The 24,904-nt window shown below is 42.9% G+C and overlaps 1 protein-coding gene across 8 annotated transcripts in view; it reads left to right on the forward strand.

Moving 5' to 3' along the window:
- FRMD4A (FERM domain containing 4A) overlaps window positions 1–24,904 on the forward strand; it is a 371,927-nt gene that overhangs the window by 294,564 nt on the left and 52,459 nt on the right. For all 8 annotated transcript variants that reach the window (XM_071552779.1, XM_071552782.1, XM_071552780.1 and 5 more), the window contains 7 exons: window positions 1,078–1,162; window positions 5,531–5,587; window positions 8,039–8,061; window positions 15,421–15,504; window positions 22,270–22,335; window positions 22,544–22,601; window positions 24,398–24,484. In XM_071552779.1, the coding sequence (XP_071408880.1) occupies window positions 1,078–1,162; window positions 5,531–5,587; window positions 8,039–8,061; window positions 15,421–15,504; window positions 22,270–22,335; window positions 22,544–22,601; window positions 24,398–24,484 (460 nt within the window). The remainder of the gene's footprint in view (window positions 1–1,077; window positions 1,163–5,530; window positions 5,588–8,038; window positions 8,062–15,420; window positions 15,505–22,269; window positions 22,336–22,543; window positions 22,602–24,397; window positions 24,485–24,904) is intronic.

The following is a 24,904-nucleotide window of genomic DNA, read 5'->3' on the forward strand; positions in this document are numbered from 1 at the left end:
CGGTGGGGACAGACAGATCTATTTATTTTTCCTTACTTAAAACACTGAATAAATGCAAAATTCACCATTAACATTTACTGAACCTATTCAGATTTTTTCTTTTACTTCAGGAACATACAGCATACCTGTATATAATAATCAGTCAGTAACTTGACAGTATCCTGAGCTTTTGTTTCCTCAGAAGTTCACAAAGCAGAATTAAGGGCTGGAGTTAATACTGGCCAGTGACAAAACTCTGTTCACAGAGTTCACTGCCAAAGGATCAGTCCTTCAGAGCAGGACATGGAGTACTGACTAAATTCATACATACCATGGGCTTTCAATTATTTGGGATGATCAGCCAATGCAAAAACGTGGTTTCTTTCTGCCACTGAGGATTTGGGCTTTCTACTCAGTTCTGAGAAGTCATCTCAGCTCAAAAAAAAATGGGTTATTCTCATTCCCTGTCATTCTCAGGATCGCTACTCATAGAACTGGTAAATCGTGCATGGTTAGAAACTACTGCTAGTTGCTCGCTCAGTGACCACAGCTATAATATGTAAAAAAACCTTTATTATAAAATTTGTGTTATGCAGAGCTGAAGGTGAGAGGAGAGGAACCCAAAAGTACATTTCTGTCAGTGAATATTTTACAAGACGCAGGTTAGTAGCACAGAAATGGTTATGATAGGTAGAGGAGTGAAGGGAGTTGGACCAGGGTTTGGACTTGGTGATCTCGGAGGTCTTTTCTATGATTCTATGAAGATGAAATGCCAAAATGTGATTGCAAAGGAAGGGGAAGTTTACATGTAAACAGAATAAAGGATTATTTTGAGCCTAAAAACAAAACAAAGGGTTATTTAGAAACCAGATCATCTACTTCATGATCCAGTTCCTTTGGTATGGCTGGGATGGTGGTGACTGATCATGTCCTGGAGTATGCACAAACCTCCTTCACTGCCCCAAAGCAAAGCGAAAGAAGTTCATTTTTAATACAACCATCATGACTCTCTTGACCACATCTTTCATGTAGTAAGTGCCTTTCCACATTTTGCTTTAGTTCTCTCTCATTCCTCACCCCTCTTGCTCTCCCTTTTAGGTTCTACATTGAAAGCATCTCCTATCTGAAGGACAATGCCACCATCGAGCTCTTTTTCTTGAATGCGAAGTCCTGCATCTACAAGGTAAGGACTTAGGTAGCTCTGTGTGGCACCAGCGTGGGCTGAGTCATCTGGGTCTTAATTTTCTGTCCCAAAATTTGCATTGGTCACACCTGGACCTCAAGATACAACCTCCTTCTTTTCCTCCTCACATCCTCCCACACTGCTCTGCCTCCACCTGCCCCAGCACTTGGCAGCAGCTTCCCTGCCAGAGGCAGCTTCTGAGGAAAAACACCCCTGAAAGTAACTCCTGTGACTGGCAGGAGGGAATCTCCACTGCTGCAATTACAAACTGGCTTGTGTTTAGACGGAGATATGTGGGGGTTGTGTTAAAAAGCCGCTCTGGGCTGAGTGGATGTCGCGAGGGTTTGTCGCCCGGAGGGGGCGATAGAGCGGCGCGGGCGCCGAGTCGTGAGCTGCACGATGGGAGCGGCAGGGGATACGTGAGAAGGAAAAGCCTGGGAAAGATGGACTATCCTGACTTGGAAGTGACCCACAAGGATCGTCGAGTCCAGCTCCTGACTCTGCACAAGACAACCCCAAAAATCGCACCGTGTGCCTGAGAACATTGTCCAAATGCATCTTGAAATCTGGCCATCACCACTTCCCAAGGGAGCCTGTTCCAGTGCCCAGCCACCCTCTGGGAGAAGAAACTCTTCCTAATATCCCACCTAACTTTCCCTGACACAGCTTCATGGTATTTTATTGGGTCCTGTCACTGGTCACCGGAGCGAAGAGATCAATGCCTGCCTCTCCACTTCCCCTCATGAGGAAGCTGCAGACCACCATGAGGTGTCCCCTCAGTCTCCTCTTCTCCAGGCTGAACAAGCCAAGAGACTTGAAGTTTGTGGTACAAGAGGAGTCTCTGGGTGTATGTGTGAGTGGGGTAAGGGTGTCTGTGGGTATGCACTGAAGATCACCTTGTACAGGAAGAAGCCAGGCACTGAGAAATGGTTTTTTTCTATCAGGAATAGTCCTCCCTGGTAGGCTACTGAAACACCAGCACTGTAGCTCAGAGCAGCTCCTTGCAAGGTACTCTGTGTGCCAGAGATAAGGGCATCCTAGCACAGCCTCCACTCGGAGTAGTACCCACAACAGAGCCATGAAGCTGATCTCTACAATGCCACAAGCCAAACATACACATGAATAGTCTGGATCCAGAATATTAACATACCCCAGACCATGCTGAGGTGGAGATTGGCAGTGTGTAGACTTAACCAGGTGGGCTGGATGGCTGGGACTGGGAGAGGTTTTTCAGCAGCTGGGATTCCCTGGGAGGATCCCTCCTACCTCCCTCTGTGCTGGCAGAGGCCATTCCCAATGACTCACCTCCATCTGCCAGGGAGGAAGCAGTAGGGAAAGACAGCTGTAGTGAGGGGGCAATTGTACCACCTTCCTACAGCTCTCAGCACAGTTTGTGACCTGCTAAGCCAAATAGCTTACGCCAAACCTGGAGCCTCACTTGACATCTACATGTCCTACAATGCAGGGACTAACTTTCCATCTTCTAAAATGCAGAACAGAAGCCATAAAAATGCCTTTTTTCCAGTGCTTAGGAACACGGCAGGGCTGCTGAGCTGAGCTGCGCAGCACTTTGCTCTCCGGCAAGGCTGCAATTAGATGTGCTTAGTCAGCCCTCTCCAGCAACATGCTCAGTGAGCATCACATTTTGGTTCCTGGGGAAAGTTCCTTTTTGAAGTATTGCCAGGAAAAGCTTACACTGTTGTTCTTTTTTTGGAGAATGCTTAATAATAAGGGGGGGCGGGGGGAGGGAGAAATAAAGGAAAAAGTGCTTACAGATCTAGGTTGATCTATTTTAGTCTGACCTCTCCTGAAACCATTACTTTGCACATTCAAGCTGACATCTCTATCCTAAAATAGCCTTGCTGAATTCCCAGTCTTCCATGAGGATCCTTCCCCACTCGACTTCCAGCCACAGTAAGCCATGCTGTGCTATTAAAAAAGGCACTGAATTTGAAAGTTGGATGCAAAGTGTCTGCTAAGACTCAGGGCAAGCACCCAGCCTGCATGCCTGGAGGAATCCTCTCAATGTAGTGTCGTGGGGGATTCAGTGTCTAAGCACAGCCTGTGCTTCTTGTTCTGCAGCTAGCAGGTGGTATTGCATCCCAAGCCTTGAAAGCTTCCTTGTTGCACCAAAAGTTTCCTTGTTGGACTTCCCATGGATACCTCCATCCCTGGCTCCTCTGCATCCCAGAAAGACCATACTGTGTGTGAAGTAAGTGTAGTTCTTAATGCTGTTCTGGGACCTCAGACCTTCTCCTGTTGATTCTCCAGACAGATATCCTCAAACATCCTTGTAGTCCAGGGCTGCTCAAGCTGGGAAAGAACAAAACTGAGGCCTGTTTAGTTTGGGTTGCCAGCTGGCTCTGTGTTGGTGCTATACTCCTCTAGCTGTGCCTACCACTCCCCCTCCACCACTCTGTTGTGTAATGAGACATTCATGAACCCACACACCCAAACCCTCACATAGGACCAGCAAGATGCTGTTGCCCAGAAGGGCCAAGCCACATTTATACTACCAAATAAGACAATGTTTGGCATCGGACGCTGTCCCTTGATCACTCAGGCTGTTTAATTACTAGCACGTTCTGGTGTGGGGTTTGGCATGTGCCAGCAAGCTCTGTCCCAGGCATTGCTTCAGCACCGTTCAAGGATGTGCACCTGTTCCCAGTAGGCAACACAGTGGTGGAAATCCCATCTGGGACTGAGGGAGGGAAGAAGAGTGTTTAGTCATGAGCTGTACTGCGCCCCATGTACCCTTGGGGCCACAGAATGGGCTCTGGGCCACTTCGCCTCCTAGTACAGACTTGCCATAGCATCAACATGTGGTTGCAGAGGCGGGTTTGTCCATGCTGTGCCTGCTGTATCTAGATGGGAGGAAGACCAAGCCCTCTGGTTCTACTCTGCATCGCCTCTTGCATGGGATGTGCCCATGCAGCCTGCAGCTGAATCGACCTCTTGCACCCGTCACTTCCCTTGGCACAGGTTCATTGTGGATGCAGGTGCCTCTGAGTCAGGCAGTTCAGCTGAAAGGGGAAAGGTGTGTTTATCGCCTGTAGCAGAGCTGCTCTTCACTCCCCATGGAGTTGTTATGAAAGAGATGAAGAAATCACTTCTTTTAAAAAGCTGGCACTGGTGAAAGCCCAGGACACCTGGATCTTATTCTGTGTTTTGTTCCCTTTGTTTTTGATTTTACCAGAGACAAGCCAATGCAGCAATTGTGGCTTGTAAATGAGGTGTGGCCATGACTTGGCTGGAGCATGGATCACAGCAATGATCTATATTTAGATCACTCATTTCTTGCCAGATGAAGTCAACTATTAAAAACAGCAGCTTAAATAAATACAACAGAAAAACCACTACAGGAGTGAGTTGAACAGTGACCCAGTCCATTGGGCCATGTACATTAGGAGACCGTGTAGGAGTTCTAGCTGCAGAATAGAGACCTAAACAGTATTTCAGTAAAAGCCCACTAGCTTCCCAAAAGCAGGAACCAGACACTCCAGAAGAGCAGACCTGACCACATGATAAATGCTCATACATCCCATCTCAAGCATCTTTGATGCCAGGTCTGCATCCCACACATTCAATAAGAGCAGTGCCTGGACCCCTTGGTTTTGTGACTGCCATCTCAGGCACAGCAGAAGGATTCTGAGAGGATCTGATGGGACCATCAGTGTCCTTCATGTGACCATGGTATTCAAGCAAAACCCTCCAAGATTTCTTTCATCACAGGCTGGATCCTATAGAGTGGATCTGGGAAGATCTACTACAAGATCTGCTGTCACAGCTCATTCTCAAACCACCCCTATCCCCATGCTTGTAAGGATGAAAGAGTCAGAACCAGAGCTCCCATCCTGCATGAAGGAATATGGCTCTTTTTCCTTTGAATTCACCCATGGCAAGGGTCAGGGGAGTTCTGGGGAGCCTTTGACAAACCTCAGTGAAGACAAATTCTCATTTCCTTGCATTTCTCATTTTCTTGCATTTCCAGTCAGCCAAAGGCAAGGCTGTGTTTCCTTGAAGCATGGGTGACATTTGGGGCAGAAAAAATGTATTCCCTAGACTAACTTTCACTAAATCACACAGGAAAATAAAATTTACCCTGATCCTCACCCTTCCATCTGCCTTCTCCTCACTCCTCCTTCATGCCGCATCCAGTTATGCTTCATTTACCATTTGGCTTTGTCTACATCTGAGTGGACAGGCTCTCCCTCCCTTTGGTCTCCAGGAGCATAGGGACTGCTTTGAAGCCAGGGGAGAAGGCTGGAACCCCACACTTTGCCACGCAGTAGCCAGGAGATGTATGTCCTTTTTATAACAGCTCAAACTCAACTCTCTTTTTCTTTTTTGTTTTCTTCTCCTTTCAAGGAACTCATTGAGGTTGACAGTGAAGTGGTGTTTGAACTGGCTGCATACATCTTGCAGGTAAGCACCCACTTTCTCTCACTTCGTACTTCCTCATGTTGCATTAAATATTTTGATTTGCTAGATCCACAGTGGCTCTATAGAAGTGTAGGGGTTCCCTCAATGTCTTTACACAGTTTTCATTGTTTCTACCAAGATGGGTACAGAAGGCTCTCAAACCAGACCTTTCCATGCAGGGAGCAGATACTACTGCTCATTATTTTGCATACAGAAATGTGTATTATATTTGCATCAACACAGATATCCAAGACCCTCAGGTATGATGTACAGCCAGAGAAAATCTAAATGATGAATGCAAATTCCTAGGTGAAATTCATATGCAATGGGTTCTTCTCCAGTGACTTTACTTGCATTTGTTTTCCCAGTGCAGTTTGGTCCTCTGATGAGCTCCATAAGTTTCTACATATGCAACTGGCTTTATTGTCCAACATGGGCAGAATGGCTTAAAGACTATCTTTGAAAGTTCCACTCTTCAAGAAGAGGGAAAAGGGTCAGAGAGCAAAAAACAGCAGTGTTTGGTAAATGTTTGGTTCCCAGAAAAGAATCTCTTCAGAGTAACGGAGGTGGTTTTGTCAAAGTTCTCTTTTTAGGAGCATGACTGTGGGAGCAGATCAGACATAATTGTCAGATGATCCTTCCCCTCTGTTACAGTCTAGTTCTAATTTTTTCCCATCAGCCATGAAGCTGTGAGGAGCCATGAGAGCAGACAAGCCTGCTCATCAGAGTGCACTAATAAATAACAATGCACTGCACTTTTAGGGCACTTGCCATGTTAAAGAAGCAATTAATGCACAGGGATTTGAACCTTCATTAAAATCATTTTGTGTAACAAAAATGGAGCAAGAGAGTCAGGATGGGGGACTCAATTAGCAGCACATTATAGAAATTGCATATTGGCTGTTGGGGGAATATACATCAAACAACAGGCCCATTGTGAGGAGCAGCAGTGGGGTTATGAATCTATTGTCTGCTCATCCTAATGAATAACTTACGTGTTTAGCAATTGTACAGCCTGATCCAGAGCTCCTGCCGTAGCCTTTGTTGCTGGGATTGTTTCTTGCCACAAACACAGGATGTTACATGTATTCCTGTAGTAGTTTGATGTGTAACTTAATGAAAACAGTCAAAACAAGCCACACCTCTGCTGCCTGTAAACAGAAATTACTACAACCCGTTTGTGACAGTATCCAAGAAAAACAAATGTGATCATACTGCATTTTGTTCTACTTCTCTCTGCAGCATTTAGGTCAAAGCACTGAAGTATGAAGAATATACCCTACAAAATTGGGGTTTTAAAGTTAGTATGCTCATCTCTATGCAGGCCAGGGCATATCCTTTGGTCCTTGCTCTGTGTTGAACTATAATCATGGCATGCTCAAGGAGTTCTTCCTATGAACCAGAGAAGGGCTTGTCTGTCCTTCAGTTCACTCAGAGGGAAATGGGAAGATAGTAAATGTCTGTCAGAACTCAAGTGATTTAGTCTGCAGCCTGATTTCAGATTGGTTTATTACCAGAACAAATTAAAGTACCACCAAAGCTCTGAACTTTACCCCAGCCTCAGGACTGAAACACCACTGGACGTGGGCTGACAGGTTCTGTGGGTAGATGGATGCATGCAAAGACAAAAGACCTGAATGCAAAACCCAGTCCTCTTGGCAGTGGAAACTCCCTTATTGCACAAATTACATTGTTGCACTGTGCTTTCTGTGTAGCTGATGGCAAACGAGGTGCTTTAGCATGAATCATAGGAAAGGCATATTGTCTATGGGAAATAAAAGTGCATGTTAAATCTGTTGAGGAGGGCACTCACCAGATTTTGAGGTTTTGCAAGGTATGCAGTAAAACTCAGGTACTAATCTAACTACTGAAGTGGAACATTATCCAGCTGTTTAACGTCAGGCTGTCATGGTAATAAATACAGATATCTAGATATATAAGTAAGGGAGCTAAATACTCCCCCAAACATCAAGGAGTTAGAAAAACCTGTCTTACATTCCCTTGAAAGCTGACAGTGAGCAAGCTTTTTGAAAGCCTAGGTACTAGAAAATGGCAAGAATATGTGTTTAAAAAGTCAGAGGAGTTGAACTCTCAGGGCCTGCAAGGCCACTAAGACATCAGAGATCTTCTAGTAATGTAGCATCCACACTGACCCCAAAAAATGTAATTACTCACATTACTTCCTGGAGCTTCTTGGGTATTCACTAGCAGAATGAGGAATCATCTGGCCCTGTATTAAGCAAACCTTTTGTTTGTTAATCTGCCCAGCTCACTGCATGTATCATGGCACGTGACATAAGATACTGGTTCCAAAAAATACATGAGGAATCAATTACAACAGGAAATTGCTGCTAAGTAAATTTTGCAAATGGAAAATTTTGAACAGCCGTTTTCTTCCTTTATTTTTTTTCATTTTTAATTATAGATTTTTTATTTTTCTTCTTTGTTTTGCAGGAGGCAAAGGGAGATTTTTCAAGGTAGGTGAACTTAAAAGTTTTTGCCATTCATTGTGTGCTGTGAGAATGAATCTGGTAAAATCCCTGTGTGAGCCACGTGACTCAGTTGTAGCGGTGTAGCGATTGCCTGTGTCAGCAATGCCACTCTGTGTGGATGGCTAACATAGACATTGCATTTCCTGAGGTAATTTCTCCACCAAACACAGTATTTGGCCAGATCATGCCTTGCAAACAGCATTGTTTGTGATTTTGTTATTGATAAATCTCATTTTGTGCTCATGAAGTTCAGGAAATAGACTAGTCTTTGAAAGGAAATTGTTAAGGAAATGACTCTACAATCACTGTTATATCACAGATCCAGCCAGCAGCAACATTAAAATTTCATGACTAATTAATATTTCAGCTCGTATTTGGACAGAGTTCTCAAAATCACAATTTAGATAATTGGTTTTGTTGAACTTCCGCTATCCTTTGAGCCAAATCTTAGTCTTACTGTAAGAAATTCAAAGAGGTGACTGTGTTTGGTATTTCAGAAGACTGTTAATGAAATGCCCATGAATTTTCATTTAAGTTGACAGTATCTGTCATTTACACATAAGTAGCAACCAAAGGTCAGGTGGTTGTTTGATGTCTCATGTAAGAAACATGAAAGCTCTTCGTGTGAAGCTTGGGAGAACTGACTATGCCAAAAATTTCACATACTCCATGTATTTTGCTGACTTGAACATGAGTTCAGCTGGAGGACCACCATATCCATAAAATTTAGTTTCAGAGAAGAAAACAAGGTGTGAATGGGCAGTGGATTGAATTGCCAGTTGAGCCTAAAGAGATGTCTTAATTTTGTCAACATACTCTAAGAGAAGATTGTAATGATGGGAGGCTGTGAGTAACAGGCAGGATCCACCATCTGGTGGTCTGGGACTTCTAGACAGCTAAAATTGAGACAAATCAGTGAAAAGGAACAAGCATTGCACATATCACCTCTCTGTCATGGAATCTGAGTTGACATAAGATAACCCTTGCTAAAAGGAAGTTTAATTCTGCCTTATTTCTCAAAAACTTAACTTTCAAAATCTTGACATGCATCTGACCACAGAAAGACAAGGCCAGTCTTGCTTCATTTTTCAGTTCCACTGCATAACTCAGCTATCAGAAGTGTTTACTTAGAGGGTGCTGCAGTGCATGTGGCTCTTTGACTTTTCAGTCTGGTTTTCAATGCAGTGCCAAGTGCTCAGTCCAGAAGAGTTGGGCCAAGCAGAGTTCTGCCATCTAGACCTGTGATAAACTTCCACTGGTTTTGCTATGAAGAACAGTATTTAATGTTTCTCAGAATATCCTGGACATGATAAAAAAACCCCAGAAAGTGTACATTCAGACTATGAGATACAGAACAGAAAGGAATCGGATACCTCTGAGTGATAGCACTGAAAGTGTTTTGAGTATCCATTTCCAGGCCAGAAGTGGAAACAGCCAGTGGAAAGCATCCATCTGCTAAAAACTGTGTGATGTCCCTCGTAATAAAGGGAGTGGTTATCATAGGCTACAAGGAAATGAGGAATCGTCTCTGAGGGCACAGAAAATACCTCAACCAATGGTGTTAACTGCTGCCTCCACATCAGCGTGCAGTCATCACCATCACCAGCCCCAGTAAAACAGCTCTGAGTTCTTTTCACCTGTGGGTCACAGTGGTTTGAAGTGCAAGGGGAAATACTTACACTGAAGTCAGGAAGAGAAGGGGTGTTGTAATAATGATGTGTGGATACTGCCAGGGATCTTAATTTTTAAATGTGCTTTGTTGACAAAGTTGTCTGCCATGTTAGTGGAGTTTGAAGCCTATTCTTGGATGAAGGTAGAAGAATGCTACCCTGACCCTCAATGGTCTAGAAGACTTGGTATCTGCAGGAATGTCTGTCCAGCAACTCCTCTCTAATGTGCACTGACATGAGTTTATGTGCTGGGTGAGATCCAGGTGCTACTGAAGTCAGCTTGAGGTCATATCAGCAGTGTAAAATCTGGGAAATCAAGCCTGGGGCCAGCCAGAGGAACTGCAGATGAAGGCAAATGTTCTGATTTCTCTTAGGGATGAAGTTAGCTTCAGTGTTTGAAGTCAGTTGATGCTGAAATATTGTTTAAAGCAGAAGTGGCTACTCTTTGAAACAGAGAAGCTTTGCAGTTGTGGATGTCTTGCTGCTGAGATATAAATGTTGTGCATGGCAGCATTATGTTGTGTGAAGGCTGAACTCTTGAACTCCTGCTTTGTTTTTGAAGAAATAATTTAATTCTAAAGGGTTGCATGCTTGGAACGCAGACTGTAGCTTTCCCACACCTGTCCTGTCTGCTGCCACCAGCAGATTTATAGCTTGTGAGACTAAAAGTTTCTCTCTGGCCCTGATCCAGAAAAGTACATAAGCACTGGCTCATTTGTAGTGATGGGAGAATTGCTGTTCCTCATGGGAGCCTTCCCATGACTCACTGCTGATCACCTCAGGTGCTGGGATAGTCAAAGCCAAACTGCCACAATTGCAGCTGCAGGTTGGCACCTGCCCATGGTGGCCAGAGTGTGGTTGTCTCCAAACCCCACTGCAGCCATGTGGAGGATCTGGAGCTAGTCTAGGACTTGTGAATGCAGTTGCAAGTCTGCTATTTGTACCTCATGGGAGCTCAAAACAGAATCAATCTTAGAAACTCTAACAGTTTTCTATTTCTGAACTGATACATCTGCAATGACAGCAGCTCCCACTGCTGTTTTTTTGGAAATCAACCCATACCTCAGAATATTCACTGTGCTCATAGTACTCCTCTTTCCTTTCCCCAGTTCATGTGCCATTTCAAACACATTTACATCCATTGGTAGGGCATCATCATGCATGAGCCTGTTACCACTGATTCTCGCCACCTTGGCCATCACAGTGACTCCCAGTTCTGGTAAGCCTGGAGAGCACACAGTCCAAGTCGCCCTCATCTGTCTTCAGCTAAGATGCCACAATAGCCCTGATAGATCCATTTAGCACCTATAGTGAACAATTCTTCTAAGCCCTTCTGCATTTATAATGTGTGTTTCATTTCAAAATAAGCTCATCAGAAACCCTGAGCTCCTGAACCTGTTTAGATCAACTAACAGAAGTATTTTTCAGTGTTTGCTTGGAGTGGCTTCGTCTCTCTCTTACTTGATAAGGATTTAGATGAAGTGAGGTTTAAAATAAAAAGTTATTCTCCTTAATAAGTTCCTAGTCATCTGCACTGAAGAAGAGTGGTTTTCACATTATTTAAGAGAATCCCCATTTAGGTTGAAACAAACTATTGAATTGAGGACAATCAAGTTCAGCTGATTCTCGTGTTGAACAAGACACTTAAGTTGGATCTGTGCTTTTCATTATTAGCTGCAAACATTTTGACTTCAAAGGCACAGAATCACATGTATGAAGCTCGTAAACAAGCACCCTGCAGACAGATTTAAGTGTTATTAGCTCAAGCTAATCTTGTTTCTAGCAAGGAGCTGAGTCACACTTGGTTGGCAGAGCATGGGCAGGACAAATTTCAATCCTTAGATGAACACAAATCGTACAGGTATGTAGATCTCTAGGTCTACACAGAGTGCCCTGGCTATTTTGGGGGGTAATATTGTTACAATAATCTTTCCAGGTTTAGAATCCAGTCCTAAAATCTTTGGGAAACTCAGACCAGCGTTAGTTGTAAATGTTTGTAAACCAGTTCTTCAGCCTTAAACAGTATGTATGTCAAAGCAGCTGCAAATAACATATAGTGACCATTTGCCCCTCAGTTTGGGGCAGGGAAAGAAAAACCCCTGAGTAAAACAAAACCCTGAACCATGGCAGCCCACTCCTCATTGCTAGATTTCTTCCAGTTAAGCAGTATGAGACATTGCAAGTGAATTCCAAGTATCTCCCAGCAACATATGAAAGAATAACAAGGGAGGAAAGCTAACAGCCAGTTTCCTGTTAAGCAGAATTTCACAATAATTTCAACGTTTGGACAGATGGTAATCTAATATAGTTTCAGGCTTACTTTTCTTTCTGTGTAACCAAGTGACATTTAACCAATTAGGATGTATTAAAGGGTTACAAAACCCAGGCTGCATTCTTGCAGCCTAATGGAGAAGATCCTAAACACTATACTTCAAACAGTACCATCTAATCTGAGAATTTCAGACTTTGCATTTCCTTTTGTATTCTACAGAAGGAATTACCATGCTGAGAAGAGTTGATAACTTGAACCTGTAGTTTTGTTTTGTTACTGATCATTGTTATTACACATGCTGGAAAATGTATGGATTTCCTGAGACAACTGCATGTGCAATCTTGCTCAAAATTACTGCAGCCAGTTTTCAAAAACTTGTTTTTCACAAAATGTTTATTAAATGGCTGGACAGATCTTTTGTCCCCCATGTGTAGATAAAAATACCAAGAGGTGGTGACTAATTTATTTGGACAAGACTCATTAAACACGCAGTACCAGAAGTAACACCAGAACTAGGAGTTCTGATTTTTAGGTCCATCATTCAGTCAGTCAGCTATACTTCTGGCTGTCTAACCAGCTTTCAGGAATCCATGCAAATGGCTTTCCCAGTTCAGTTTTCATACTGTTACTCAGTCTTTAACTATCATAATTTACACCATAGTGCAGGAATAAAGTGATCTAGGGGATACAGAGAAAGCGTGTTTGGAGCCTTTCCCCTGCATATTAACAAATCTGTACCAAAAGCACCCTTCTGTATATATCAACCCTGGAGGCTGGACACTTCCGAATATAAAATAAATGCAGCACAAGTGACCGGATTAAACAAACACTTTCTAAATACTGTAATAAAATAAACACACTGAGATATTTCACTAGAAGGAGCATGAAAGGTACTAAGTGCAAAACCACTTGTGATCCTGCTGGAAACATTTTAAAATTTGAGGGGTTTGGTATTTTAAAAGGAGCCAAGAGAAAAGTAACCTCATGGCCACTGGTTCAAATGCAACCTGAGTCATTATTTTTTTTCCTTTTTCTTGATTTGACAGCCTTTTGGGAGTCTAAATTAATTTGTCTTGAGATGAGTCTTGCCAGAAGACTTAGTGAATATATGGATCATGGAATGAAATACCTTTTTGTTCCTGGAAGTGATTACCTGAAATACATTTGGCACTTTGAGGCTGTGAGGCACTACCTTTACAATATTTTCTATGTACTGAGCAGAAATGTTAATCCCATCCAACAACATCACTATGAATGTCTTTTTCTCTGATTTTTTAAAGGCTTTATCACAGTGCAAGCAAGCTTTGAACCTCATTGACAGAAAAGACAGAGCTGACTGGTGTGAGCCCTTTCTTTTATGGGAGCCATTACTGACTCAGGCTTTTTCCCAGACTCTCAAAGATCATTAGTCACCACTAATCTTGTCTTACTTGATAGCTCTCTGGTCTCAGAAAGTCCCTGTTTGGAAATTACTCTGTGTTTTCCCAGAAAAGTCTTGGATATTTCTCAACTTCCTTCTATAAGAAGCCAGCCTCAAAAAATAGCCACTTTGAGGGGCTGCTTGTGCTTTGATTGTCCTGAATTCTATTTTTTTTCCAGTTTCTTTAAAAATATCAAAAACCTCAGTAAGAGCTGAGTATGCACATGCTGTGGAGGAGACAGCTCTGGGCAGATCCAGAAAACTCTAAACAGCAACAGCTTGTTTTCTAGGCTGTCAGTCACAGAACGGAGCAGCCAGATCAGCAGATAACACAGAGTAGAGCAGCTTCTTGTTCAGACTTGTGCAGATATTACCTACAGTGGAAGAATAAATCTGAATAGTTTTTGAGCATTTGCACTTAGTAGGGAAGAGCTCTCTGATGGTCAAATGACCATGGGATTTGGGCAGGAGTGGGTGTTCAGACATTCTTTGTTCAGAGTCTTTTGGCTTGGCATACAGGGTGCTACTGAGTGGTTTTCTGTGTACGTAGCAGTGGTTGCCTTAATAATTTCTTTTAAGTGTTGTTCTACACATCTTCACTCTGCAAAATTTGAACCTAATTGAGACTTGGGCATCCCTCACAGATTTGTCTTGACTAGAAGTTGTAGTCCTGTTTTAGAACTGTGTAATTGATTGTCTGTGGACATTCCCAAAATGCCTGCTCCAGGATTTATGTCGGTGGTTTACCCTATGGCTCAAACTAGCAATTAACCTGCAGACTGCAATTAAGACAAACCCACCTTGGTCTTGCGCAGAGCCTCCTGCTGGGATGTGCAAATGGAGACATTTTTACAACTGAAGCAGTATCACCTCTCTACAAGCCACCATACAGTGTCCCAGAGAGAAGAACAAAACCATCCAAGGGCTCCTTGAGTCTTTAGCAGATGTTAGGATGCCTGGTCTACAGCTGGAGAGGCCAAGACTACCTATCTGCCTGTCTACCAGCCCCATGGGAGTAGCCAGTGGGCTGGGAAATCTGGAGCTCTGGAATGGGTGTCTCTCTCTGCAGCTCCAGGACAGCCACACTTTTGGGCAGGATAAAGGAAAGGGTACAAGAAAGCAGAAAAACCCTGCTGTTATAAAGTGAGCCAATAAACAAGAATTCTTTGGCACTCCACGGTGTCCTGTCTGGCCCTGTTGGCTGTGTATTTCTACAATTTTGAAAGTTAATAGCAGCAGTGCCTTCATTCCCAAGCCTTTGAGGCTTTTCTTTTTCTCATGTGCATGCAATTCCTTGTATGTTTAAAAGTGGTAAGGGAGGCATTTGGGGTTTTGCAGGAGAAAATCCCACGGTTTCATTTCATCTGTGAGAATCTGCCTCCCATTTCACGAGCTCTCCCTGCTCTCTGCTGTGCCATGGTGCTGCTCCAGCTGGCAGGGAGAAGAATGAGCAAGGTGATTTTGCCTGGTCCCATGGAGTGCTTTGTGTAGCAGGACAAATTCAACCTGGAGTCTTATCAATAAAAAAGTTGTGCAAAGACCAGGTCACCGAGCAAGAGGCTAAGAACAACCTGTGATACTAAGAAAGCAAACATTATTTCTTGCAGCACTAAATAAAGGTGTTTTATTGCAGATGAAATTGTCATTTTCTCTTCTCTTCCCCTTTGTTTTTTTCTGTATATGAACATATCAGTAGAACCTTTCTCAATGACATGTGACATGGTGGCTTTTGTGTCCAGTCATTGGTAGGAAGTTCTTCAGTATAACCATATGGGAGAGCTTTTCTCCAATTTTGATAATAGAGGGAAAACGTAACTGGGCTGCCATAAAACAAATAAAGAGAGGAGAAAAAGGAAACCCCAGTGCCTTTTGTTAAGAAGGAACAGATGTACAGCCATAGCAGCCTGCCAGCTAGGTCAGGTCATATCAAATATTGTGGTTGTTTTCTTGTAGCCTGATCCTCCTTTTGAACTCTCTTTCAGCAATGAAGTTGTAAGGAATGAATTAAAGAAGCTGCCAGCCCTTCCGACACCGGCGCTGAAGGAGCATCCTTCCCTTGCTTACTGGTAATGTATCTCTCTGCTCAGCAGCTTTGCAGTGTCTTATGCAGGACCTGGCTCTGGCAATAAGTGGTCTGAGAGTGGAAGAGGGATGCAGATATTTCTGCCTTCTAGCTCTGGGTCTGCCACTGACTAACTGCATGAGTTAATACAAGTGGAACTACCACCCTGGGCCTCAGTTTCCCCATCTACCCAATGACTGGTCAGAAAATTCACTGTAAACATGCAAGTGTCTTGATGAAATCAAGAGGTCTAGTGTGCCATTTACTTTCCTAGCACTTTGTATCTGTGAAAAAGCTTTCATATTTGGAAATGCCATGTTTTGCATTGCTCTGTGTTATTTTGAGTGATTCTGTTTCATCTTGCAAGTCCTCTCTGTATGGCTCAGCTACAAGGGATGCATTTCTCCTTTTATATGAATTAGGTGATGTTTGGAGATAGATGCTTGTTTGTTCTTTCTTTATTGCACTCAAAATTAAATTGAGGGTAGGAGCAGGGTCACAGTTAAATTCTGTATGCCCCACACATAGATTCTTTGTGCCACCCTGCATATCCCTCTTATCTGTGCAAGTATTTGGGGAAAGACTGTTCATTAAAAGGGAGATGCTTTCACTTGATTTTCTGCTTGCTGCCCTTTCATGTTTGCCTTTAAAGCATTAGGCTGTAAGCCTGAGGGTTGGAGTGAACTTCTTTATCTGCTACTCTTAATTTCTGCATTTTGGTAAATCCAAGGATGGCAGGGGGGAAACAAATCAGTTTGTAGGATATGATCTCAGTTCTTCCCTTTGCCAAGAAGGTCATCCACTTCTCCTAGCATGGTTACAATACTGGAATTAGCTGTAGCTCCTGTGAAGCCATAGGCAACCTCATCTGTGAGGTCTCCTAATCACTTTCTGAGAACATCAGAAGAGATTCGGAGTCCCCAGCTGAAATCAGGATCACTAACACAAAAGCAGTGGATCATCACAGTGTCCTGGTATTTCTCTCTAAGAACCAAATCAAATCATTGTGAAAAATAATAAATGCCATTTCTTTGAAGAAAAATGGTCTTCCTCTTTGGAGCATCTCTTTTCTTTTTCCAACAACTAATCCACACACTCAAAAGCAGTACATTTCCAGCCAGTTGGTGGCTTGGCTGATTGACAGACTGTGAGCTCAAGCTAAACGCCATCACAAGAGGAGTAGTGGGAACAAGTAGGCATTGACAGGGAAGGGAAATCTGACCCTTCAGCAGCAGCATTGCTTGAGGTCTTATTAAAGTGCCCACATAGCAAGAAGAGCTGTTTAAAATCCTCATGCTCAGAATGTTGGTATTTGCAGTTATACACAAGGTACAACACTTCTTGTAGCTGTACTTAATTTGGGGAAGCTCTCATGTGACTGAGAACAGGTCACAGGTTGGGAAGGTGGTGTTGCCAATGGGGTAATAAAATCAGAGGCTACAGTCCTGTGACTCCCTTGTGATTTCACATCAGTAACCAGGTCTCAGAGACCTCTTATACATTAGCAGTTCATTATTTTTTTAATGGTGGCTGTTTCCTAAACACCTTCTGAAGCACTGAATGGTCTCAAGAGGCTGTTGGTGAATCAGACAAAAAGCCTCTAAAGTACAGATCAAGCTTCAGTGATCTAAAGGTGCAGGTATTTAAAACTCTGACACTTCTGCATCTCATGCAGATTACATACTGGATACAGATTTCATCCTGTCCTTTTCTCTGTGCAATCAGTTTTTTTGTTGCAGTTCTTCAGCATTAGCACAGACAGTAACAAGTGAATCTCCCAGCTCTGGAAAGAAACTTCTAAAACATTAGAGCTGGGATGGGTAATGGATCTAGTTCGTCTAAAACAAACAAACAAAAGAACTATATTTTTATCAGCTGAAATTGATCAAGAGATAATAAAATGAATAATCAAGTAAATACTATGATACTTTTGAAAAGATGCTGTAATGGATCTGCCTGAAATAATATAACATTTCCATCACTCACAATGAAAAAGCCTTACCTGTTGCTCCTACCAAATGTAGGAAGACCTGTGGGATGAGTCCTGGATTCTTAGATCAGCACGGTTTGTGCCTCTGATTCCTCCTTCATGGAGTCCTTTGGTTCCAAACTTTTGCTGCAGGCCTTTCCCTTCACTGTATTCTCTTTCTGAAGGTTTATAGATACCACAACAAATCTGAAGGTTATGATTTTTATATCACCAAGTTGCTGTTTCCAGTTTTCTACAGGTTCAGAATAACCCCTTCTACATCTCGTTCTCAAGCATCTATTTGTACCACTGATCTCTGGGGAAGAAGAAAAGGGGCTTTTTAGTGGGTTTGTCTTTCTTTCTCTTTTAAATGGAAGCTGAGCTTCTGGCTCTCCCACACAATCCATAAGCTGGAGCCCTGAGTTTTGATATCTCTTTTCCATGCATGGAAACAACTGACAGTATTTATTATTTTAGACACAAAACTAATCAGAAAGACTGGAGATAACCTTTAGAAAATGTATTAACTCACAGTGCTCCTTTCCAGCCACTGTCATTGCATTTTATATCAATTCAGATCCTCCGCAGCAAACCATCCCAGTACTGGATTGTCAGTAAGAAGGCCAGGAGGATGTGCAACAGCAAAAAAGTGGGTACTAGAATGGGATTTTCAACAGACTAGTGGTAAGATGGACTTCTCCCAGGCTCCCACACATTTTGAATGTGAAGCTGGTCTTAGCAACCTAAAGCAGCAGTGTTGCCAGAAAATCCACCTCTGAAAATATCAGCTGAAAATCACCATTTAGTGGTTTTCTGTAGTTGAACACAGTCCTGAGTTTCTGATCCTGCTCTTGGTCTGTGAGCCAAAGAGATGCTGGTGCCTTCAGTGAGTCAGTGTGTGACTGCAAAAAAAGACATTAGTAAGTTCAGGAAAATAATCAAAGTGAACAAATCAAGTTAGAAACAGAACACCACTAGGGAACAGCAATGAGTGGACAGGTTTTTAAAACAGCTCAGTGTGCTGGGAAGAGGAAGGGAATAATTATCTTTGAAAATCTGGGTCTGATGTTGAGAAACTCAGAGCCTGCATCTGCTTACAAGTTGTCTGCTGTCCAGTTCTGTAAGATGCTGGGGCAAGAGGGACTTCTTGGTAGTTCTAAAGATCTTTATCAGAGTTGTCTGCTGCAGGATATCATTCACATATTAGTTTCTTCAGCTTTGGGAGGGCTGTTTTAAGAGCCCTGGCAAACAGACCTCAGCGCTTCGGCAGCCCCCCGTCTCCACATTAGTTAAGCATCCTCTGCCAGCCCAGCACTGCAAATAAGTTTCTGTCACAAACACAGCAACAAGGCAGAGCAGGGGGAAAGGAGACGTCAGCTGGTGGCCCCAGCAATGTCCCAGCACTCTCCCAGCTGTCAGGAGCAGCATGGCAGCAGCATTAGATGAACAGCTGAAATGATAGGGGAGCATGTTTATAGGCCCTGCTAATGCTCCTTCTGACCCTTGAATGATTTTGCTTGTCTTCCTTGGCACATGCTGGGCTTAGCCCTCTGTCCCAGAGCTGGAGGCAGAAAGTGACTTCTGTGCTGGATGATCTTTCTTGTGCAGGGCAATGGGAAGGAAGTTCAAAGAGCTGTGACAGGAGGGGCTGTCACACAACTGAGGTGGGATTGATATGACTGTGAATGTTTTTTCAGTGTGGATCTCACCATCTGAGCTGGGTGCCCTCAGCTCCCTTTTCTGTCAGTGGAGAGAAGCAACAGTAACCTCCTCCCAAGGAAGCCATCCAAAACAGATTGGATGAAGCATGCTCTGAAGTGAGAATAGCCCAGTGCTACAGAAAAGTGAAGGACAGCAGATTCCTCTTTTAAATATTCACGGCTTAATTGATAATTCAGGCTTTACTCTTTTGTCCAAAAGAAATAAAAAACTAGGATGATACATATCTGGGACTTAACATCTGTAGACTTCAAAACATTATACAAAGGGAAATCATCACTATCCTAAGAGAGCAATGGAGGCATTTTTTTAGAAGGACTGGATAGAGCCTGGACTATCCCACATTTCTAGAATTGGTTACAAACATAACTTACTTTGTTTCACTGCTCAGGAAGGCTCCCTGACACCTGATCTGTCCTTTTGAAGGAAATGGGCCATTGATCGGCTTCCCTACCCAAGGGGTATGGTTGGGGAGCATATCAATTATTTTATAATAATCATTTGTAAAAAAGCAGAGCACATCTGGAATCACAGGTAGGTAATCAGCATGTAGGTACATGTATCCTTTCCTTGAATGGCAGCAGTATGAGAGTTTGATCTGTACAATAAACTGCACAAGAGTGGAAACCAAACCTGAGTGTTTTCCACCGGAGAAACTCCATTGTTTTCTGAGAAGTCACTCCTGGTTTGTTCCTGTCTGAGGCACCGGAATTGCATCCACATGTAATCATGGTTTTAAGAGGTAATTTCAAAGGCCTGTAAGCCCTCTATGTCCATCTTTTTTATTAAGAATGATGTTTTCTGGAGATCTTCCAGTACTAAACACTCATGTAATTCAGTTATTGCTCCAAAAGTAATCCTGTTTATGATAATCATGGCAGGCGACTCGGGCTCTGCCTTCATGTGCACACCCATAACATCTGTGGTACTTGCTTGGATCAGTGCACAGAATATGGTTTCATAGCTGCAGAATTTACAGCTTACAGATAATTTTCTAAGCATTAAATTTATTCTGAGGGATTTAATGTGAGAGCCGGACCATTCCTTTACCCGTGTAATTTGTCACTGGCTCAGTCAGCACCGTGTACCTGCTGTGGCCTGCTGGTGGGACATTGCTTCACTTTGCCCCAGGAAAAAGCCCTTTTATTTTTGCAGGATGAGTGGGGAAAGTCACTTGGCGAGTGAGTAAGGAAAGCACTTAGTCCAGACAAATGACAGGCTTGTGGGGGAACAGCTGGTCCTGCCAACAATCCAGCAGCCCATCTCTGAATTGCTCTGTGCTGCCTATATTGGTGTTTCTGGTTCTCCCCCATTTTTCTCCGCATTACCAGGGGTATAGTCCTCAGCTCCCCTATGCCATTTCTTTCTAAAAGATGTTTTGATTCCAGAGATTCTGGCTCTCTTTTTAAAAGAAATTCTATCCTCTCTGGCACAGGGATGTGTATAGAGAAGGCAGCAATGAGAACACACAGTCATGTTAGCCAGGCTAGTGAAACATCTTGCAGTTTTCCACAAAAGTCCCCGTGGGCATCTCTAAGCAGTTGGGATGAGGTCATCTACCAGACCATCCCATACTGCTGTGCTCCTTCACACTCTCTAGCAATGCAAATAGCTTTGGTTCTGCCTGAGGAAGGATTACTGCATGGTGGACAGCCTTGGTTGTTTTTAAAGGCCCCCGTAGGGACTCCCACTGGACCAAAAAAATAAAGGGAGGGAGGAATGCCAGTTCACATTGCCCTGAACCACAGGCAGCATGATAGAATCATAGAATAGAATCATAGATGGCATGAGACAGACACTCGGTACTGCTGGAAGCTTTTGTGGGGCCAGGTGGGGAGGGCACAAAGGTGACATAAGAGGTAGTTTAGATTTCCATCCTCTCAGGCTGGCAAGGTCTGTGCAGTATCTCCAGGGTACTCAACAGATTGCCTGTCCTTGGTGTTACAACATAAAGAGCAAGAAATTGGGTTTAAACTTGAGGACTTAAGTATCATGACAGTCTAACAGAGCTGGTTCTTGGCTTATACCCTGCCGTGCTGCGACCTTGCTACCACAGCTGATTGCATCGGATGGCTGCCCACTCACTGGAGGAGAAGGAATTAAATTCTTTAAAAGTGAATTTACAGATGTTGTTCAGTCTCTCATTTGGGTCATGCTGATCTCTCTTGGATGTTCCATCTCTGTTGTGTATCAGTACACACTCAGAACTGATCTCTAACACAGAGGCCCACTGGTGTGGAACAGCCTCCATGGTTCACTGTGGAACACATGAAGACATGGTTCATGTCTTCTCTAAGACATGAAATGATCCTACTCTCCAAAGCACTGTTGGGAATGGGGCCCAGCTCATGCCAGCTCCCAGTCCATAGCCAAGAGTTGCTGGGAGAATGCAAGTTAGTAAATCCCAAAAGAAAGCAAAGGCACATCAGTATTTTAACAGGAAAGAAACCCAAGTTGGAGTGCCTTGGAAACATCCCCTTTCCACTGTTTAACCTGCCAGTATAGATTTTGCCCCTGTGTACAATAGGAATTCAACTCCCTGCTGAGAGAGATTGCCCCAGAGTACTTCCATTAGTGCTGCTGCACATGGTTTTGTGCAGGTGCAGGAAGGAGTGATCTGTGGGTCTCAGGGCTATTATTGGCCTCCAATGTCTGAACAGTTTTGCCCATCTTTCAGAGTACGTGATGGGCTTGAAAAGAAGTTGCAACAGCTGGGGCAAGGCAGAACTTAAGCAGCTCCAACACCAATCTGTTTTCCCACAATGTAATATCATGGAAATCATTTGTAGGTTAGAAAAGGAATGCAGAGAGGGGAAAGTCTGTACAAGTTGGTACCATCTTTTTGAGGAAAAAAGATTCTTCCAGAGAACCAATTCTTAGAAAACCATTTTTATTCTCAGTATGTAACTTGTGCTTGTTTACCCCAGGCTGCACCAAATCCCCTCATCTGGTGGTTTTGCTTGGCCTCTTTTGATTCCCTCAGTCAGTAGCTGCATTAACAGATGTATCTCTTTACCTTTTGATGAGATTCTCAGTCATGATAATGCCAGGATATAAAACATCCAATTTTTTCCTTTTCAGTGAGGATCGAGTCATTGAACATTACAAGAAACTAAATGGTCAGACAAGAGGTCAAGCAATTGTGAAGTAAGTGAAATAAGTGTGGTTTCTTTGTGGCCTTTGTTTATTAGAAAATATTTATATAGGACTTTAAATGCAATATGTAATTATGTTTCCTTTCTCATATTGTTTTGTTTTTAAGTATTTATGTACTTAATTGCTTATTAAAGCAATTTTTTTCAGAGCATCCTCTCAGCTTCTCAGATATGTTATTCTCTTCTGTGTTGTTTTGCAGTTACATGAGCATTGTAGAATCCCTCCCAACATATGGAGTGCATTATTATGCAGTAAAGGTACGTGCTGCAAGAAGGGTCATTCACTGAATTAAACTGTTGTTGGAGAGGGAGGGAGAGAGGTACAAATAACCATCCTGCCTTCAGAATACAATACACTGTTCCTAAAGTCTCATTTCACTTCCTGTGGTAGGATAAACTTATTTCAACTGTGTGTACATGTTTAGTAAATACAGCTCCAGAGAGGAAAATCCTGTTCTTGGAGATAAAACTCTTGCAGCTCTATTGTGTTGGAGTGTTCAGTGCACAGGCAAGCTCTGGTGATGCCAGTGAACCACCACCAAAGAGACAAGCCAGACCCATCTCTGGCCTACACAATGCTTGGCTCCTTTTTGTAGTTCCAGGAAGTCAGACTTTTCCCAGACAGCAGACCCATGAGCAACTAAGTAGGGCCAGCCATGACCTGCATACTGCAGCTCCCCTCACTTGAGATATGTATTGGGATAGATGGATACAGATATTGTACATCTTTTTAATGCCAGATCATTGTCCCGTACTCTAGTGATAACACATCCTCATCCCCAAACAGCTCTCCACTTCTATGCGGATTCCACACAGGTATTCATGAAATCCTTCATTTCTCTAGTCTAATGATATATCACCAAAACTTCTAGACTCATATTATTATTACTACTTCCCTGCCTGACCAGCTGCATAGGATTGTTATTTTTTAAGCAGAGAAATCAATAATCATATAAAGAAAGCTAGATCCACACTCCCCAGAGCATTTTCCCTCATTTATCACCACTGAAGTTTTGATGTGTTTTCATCATTATCTCTGTGCACAGATCATATGGGTTTTTATATGTCTGTAATGTCTTGCACAATGGGGTACAATAAAAACACAAATATGTGATTGTACTTGTCTCAGGAAATACATTTCTAATCTATTCCTGTTAATGTGTACACAAAATAAGGTGTATTTTTTTTGCAAAAAGCAATAGCTTCATCTTTTCCCAGAGGACAGGATCCCTTCAATACCCTTTGCATCCAGATCTCTTGGACTACTGTAGGTCAAGAAAAGTGGATTGGGATGGATGTTCAATCCTGCAAACACTTGAGAGCTACTCCAGTGAGCTCCCCATGATCAATAAGCAGCAGTGAGCGGCAATGAGGCAGCAAATATTGCACATAATAGGTTTTGCTTCTGCCTGATGGGGTGGGTTTCGTTTAGCTTTGTTTTACCCTGCCACTCTCTGTCACATTAAAAGAACAGATGTAATTTCATTGAGGACTCCAGCTCAGTAAATTGCAGAGGCTGGGATCAGATATCAGCCATTACTCCATAAGGCCATTTTATTGCACACTCAGACACAAAGCAGTTGAGTCTGAGCCTGACAGACCTTATCACTTGGTAGCTCTCAGATCCCCTTACTGCTGCATTTTCAAGGCTAATGCTAAAATCCCTCCACATAATTCAAGTCAGCTGGATGATTCGCTTTCCTCTCTCTCCAGTCTTTGAGTGTTCAGACTGAATAATATACAGGGCAGAGGCAGAGGATGCACCGCTGCACAAAGGACCCATGTCAAACCTCCTCACCTCTCCTGACAGCATTTTGAGTAACTTGATCACATGTGATGTATTTTAAATGGCTTTATATATCATGGCCAAAAGTGAAACAGATCTCTCCTAAACACTATGGAGCTTTCTGACTTGAGGGAATTCAGCAGGGGGAAATCTAACAGCACCTATTCAAAGCTATTGCTTAGAAATAAATATTCACCTTGAACAACAACCTAGGAAATCAGCATTTCCCCATCCTCTTCAATATAACTCCCTCTGCTTTCTCTTACAGGACAAGCAGGGAATTCCTTGGTGGTTAGGACTTAGTTACAAGGGGATTTTTCAATATGACTACCATGACAAAGTGAAACCAAGAAAGGTAAGTTGTTTACTTTTTTATCAAGGCCTGGGCTTGCAATGCAAGTTATAGCTCGAGTCAAGGGTGTGATGCACACCAAATGCTGGCATTGATTCATGTGATTTTGAAGGATGTTGATTTTCTGCCATACTTGTCTGAATGTCTGCAAAGAATTAATGGACAAAAGTAGCTCATAATTTATTAAATGTTGTGGATTTGGGGGGAAATAAGTATCACTTAATCTTGCAACTGACACTTCTTTTTTTGTGTGGTTCATAAAACATAAATGGAAACTGAAGGACTGATCCTCTCAGGTGTTGGAGACCTTCCATTCTCTGGCTGTGGCAGGATTGGATGTAGTCAGCCAATCCCTGATACTGTACTGCCAAGCCATAAATGATCTGAGACAGAGAGGGTACAAGACACAAGAAAGCTGCTTCC

The sequence above is a fragment of the Pithys albifrons genome, chromosome 3 (assembly GCF_047495875.1).
Source record: "Pithys albifrons albifrons isolate INPA30051 chromosome 3, PitAlb_v1, whole genome shotgun sequence".
In the NCBI taxonomy this organism is placed as follows: Eukaryota; Metazoa; Chordata; class Aves; order Passeriformes; family Thamnophilidae; genus Pithys; species Pithys albifrons.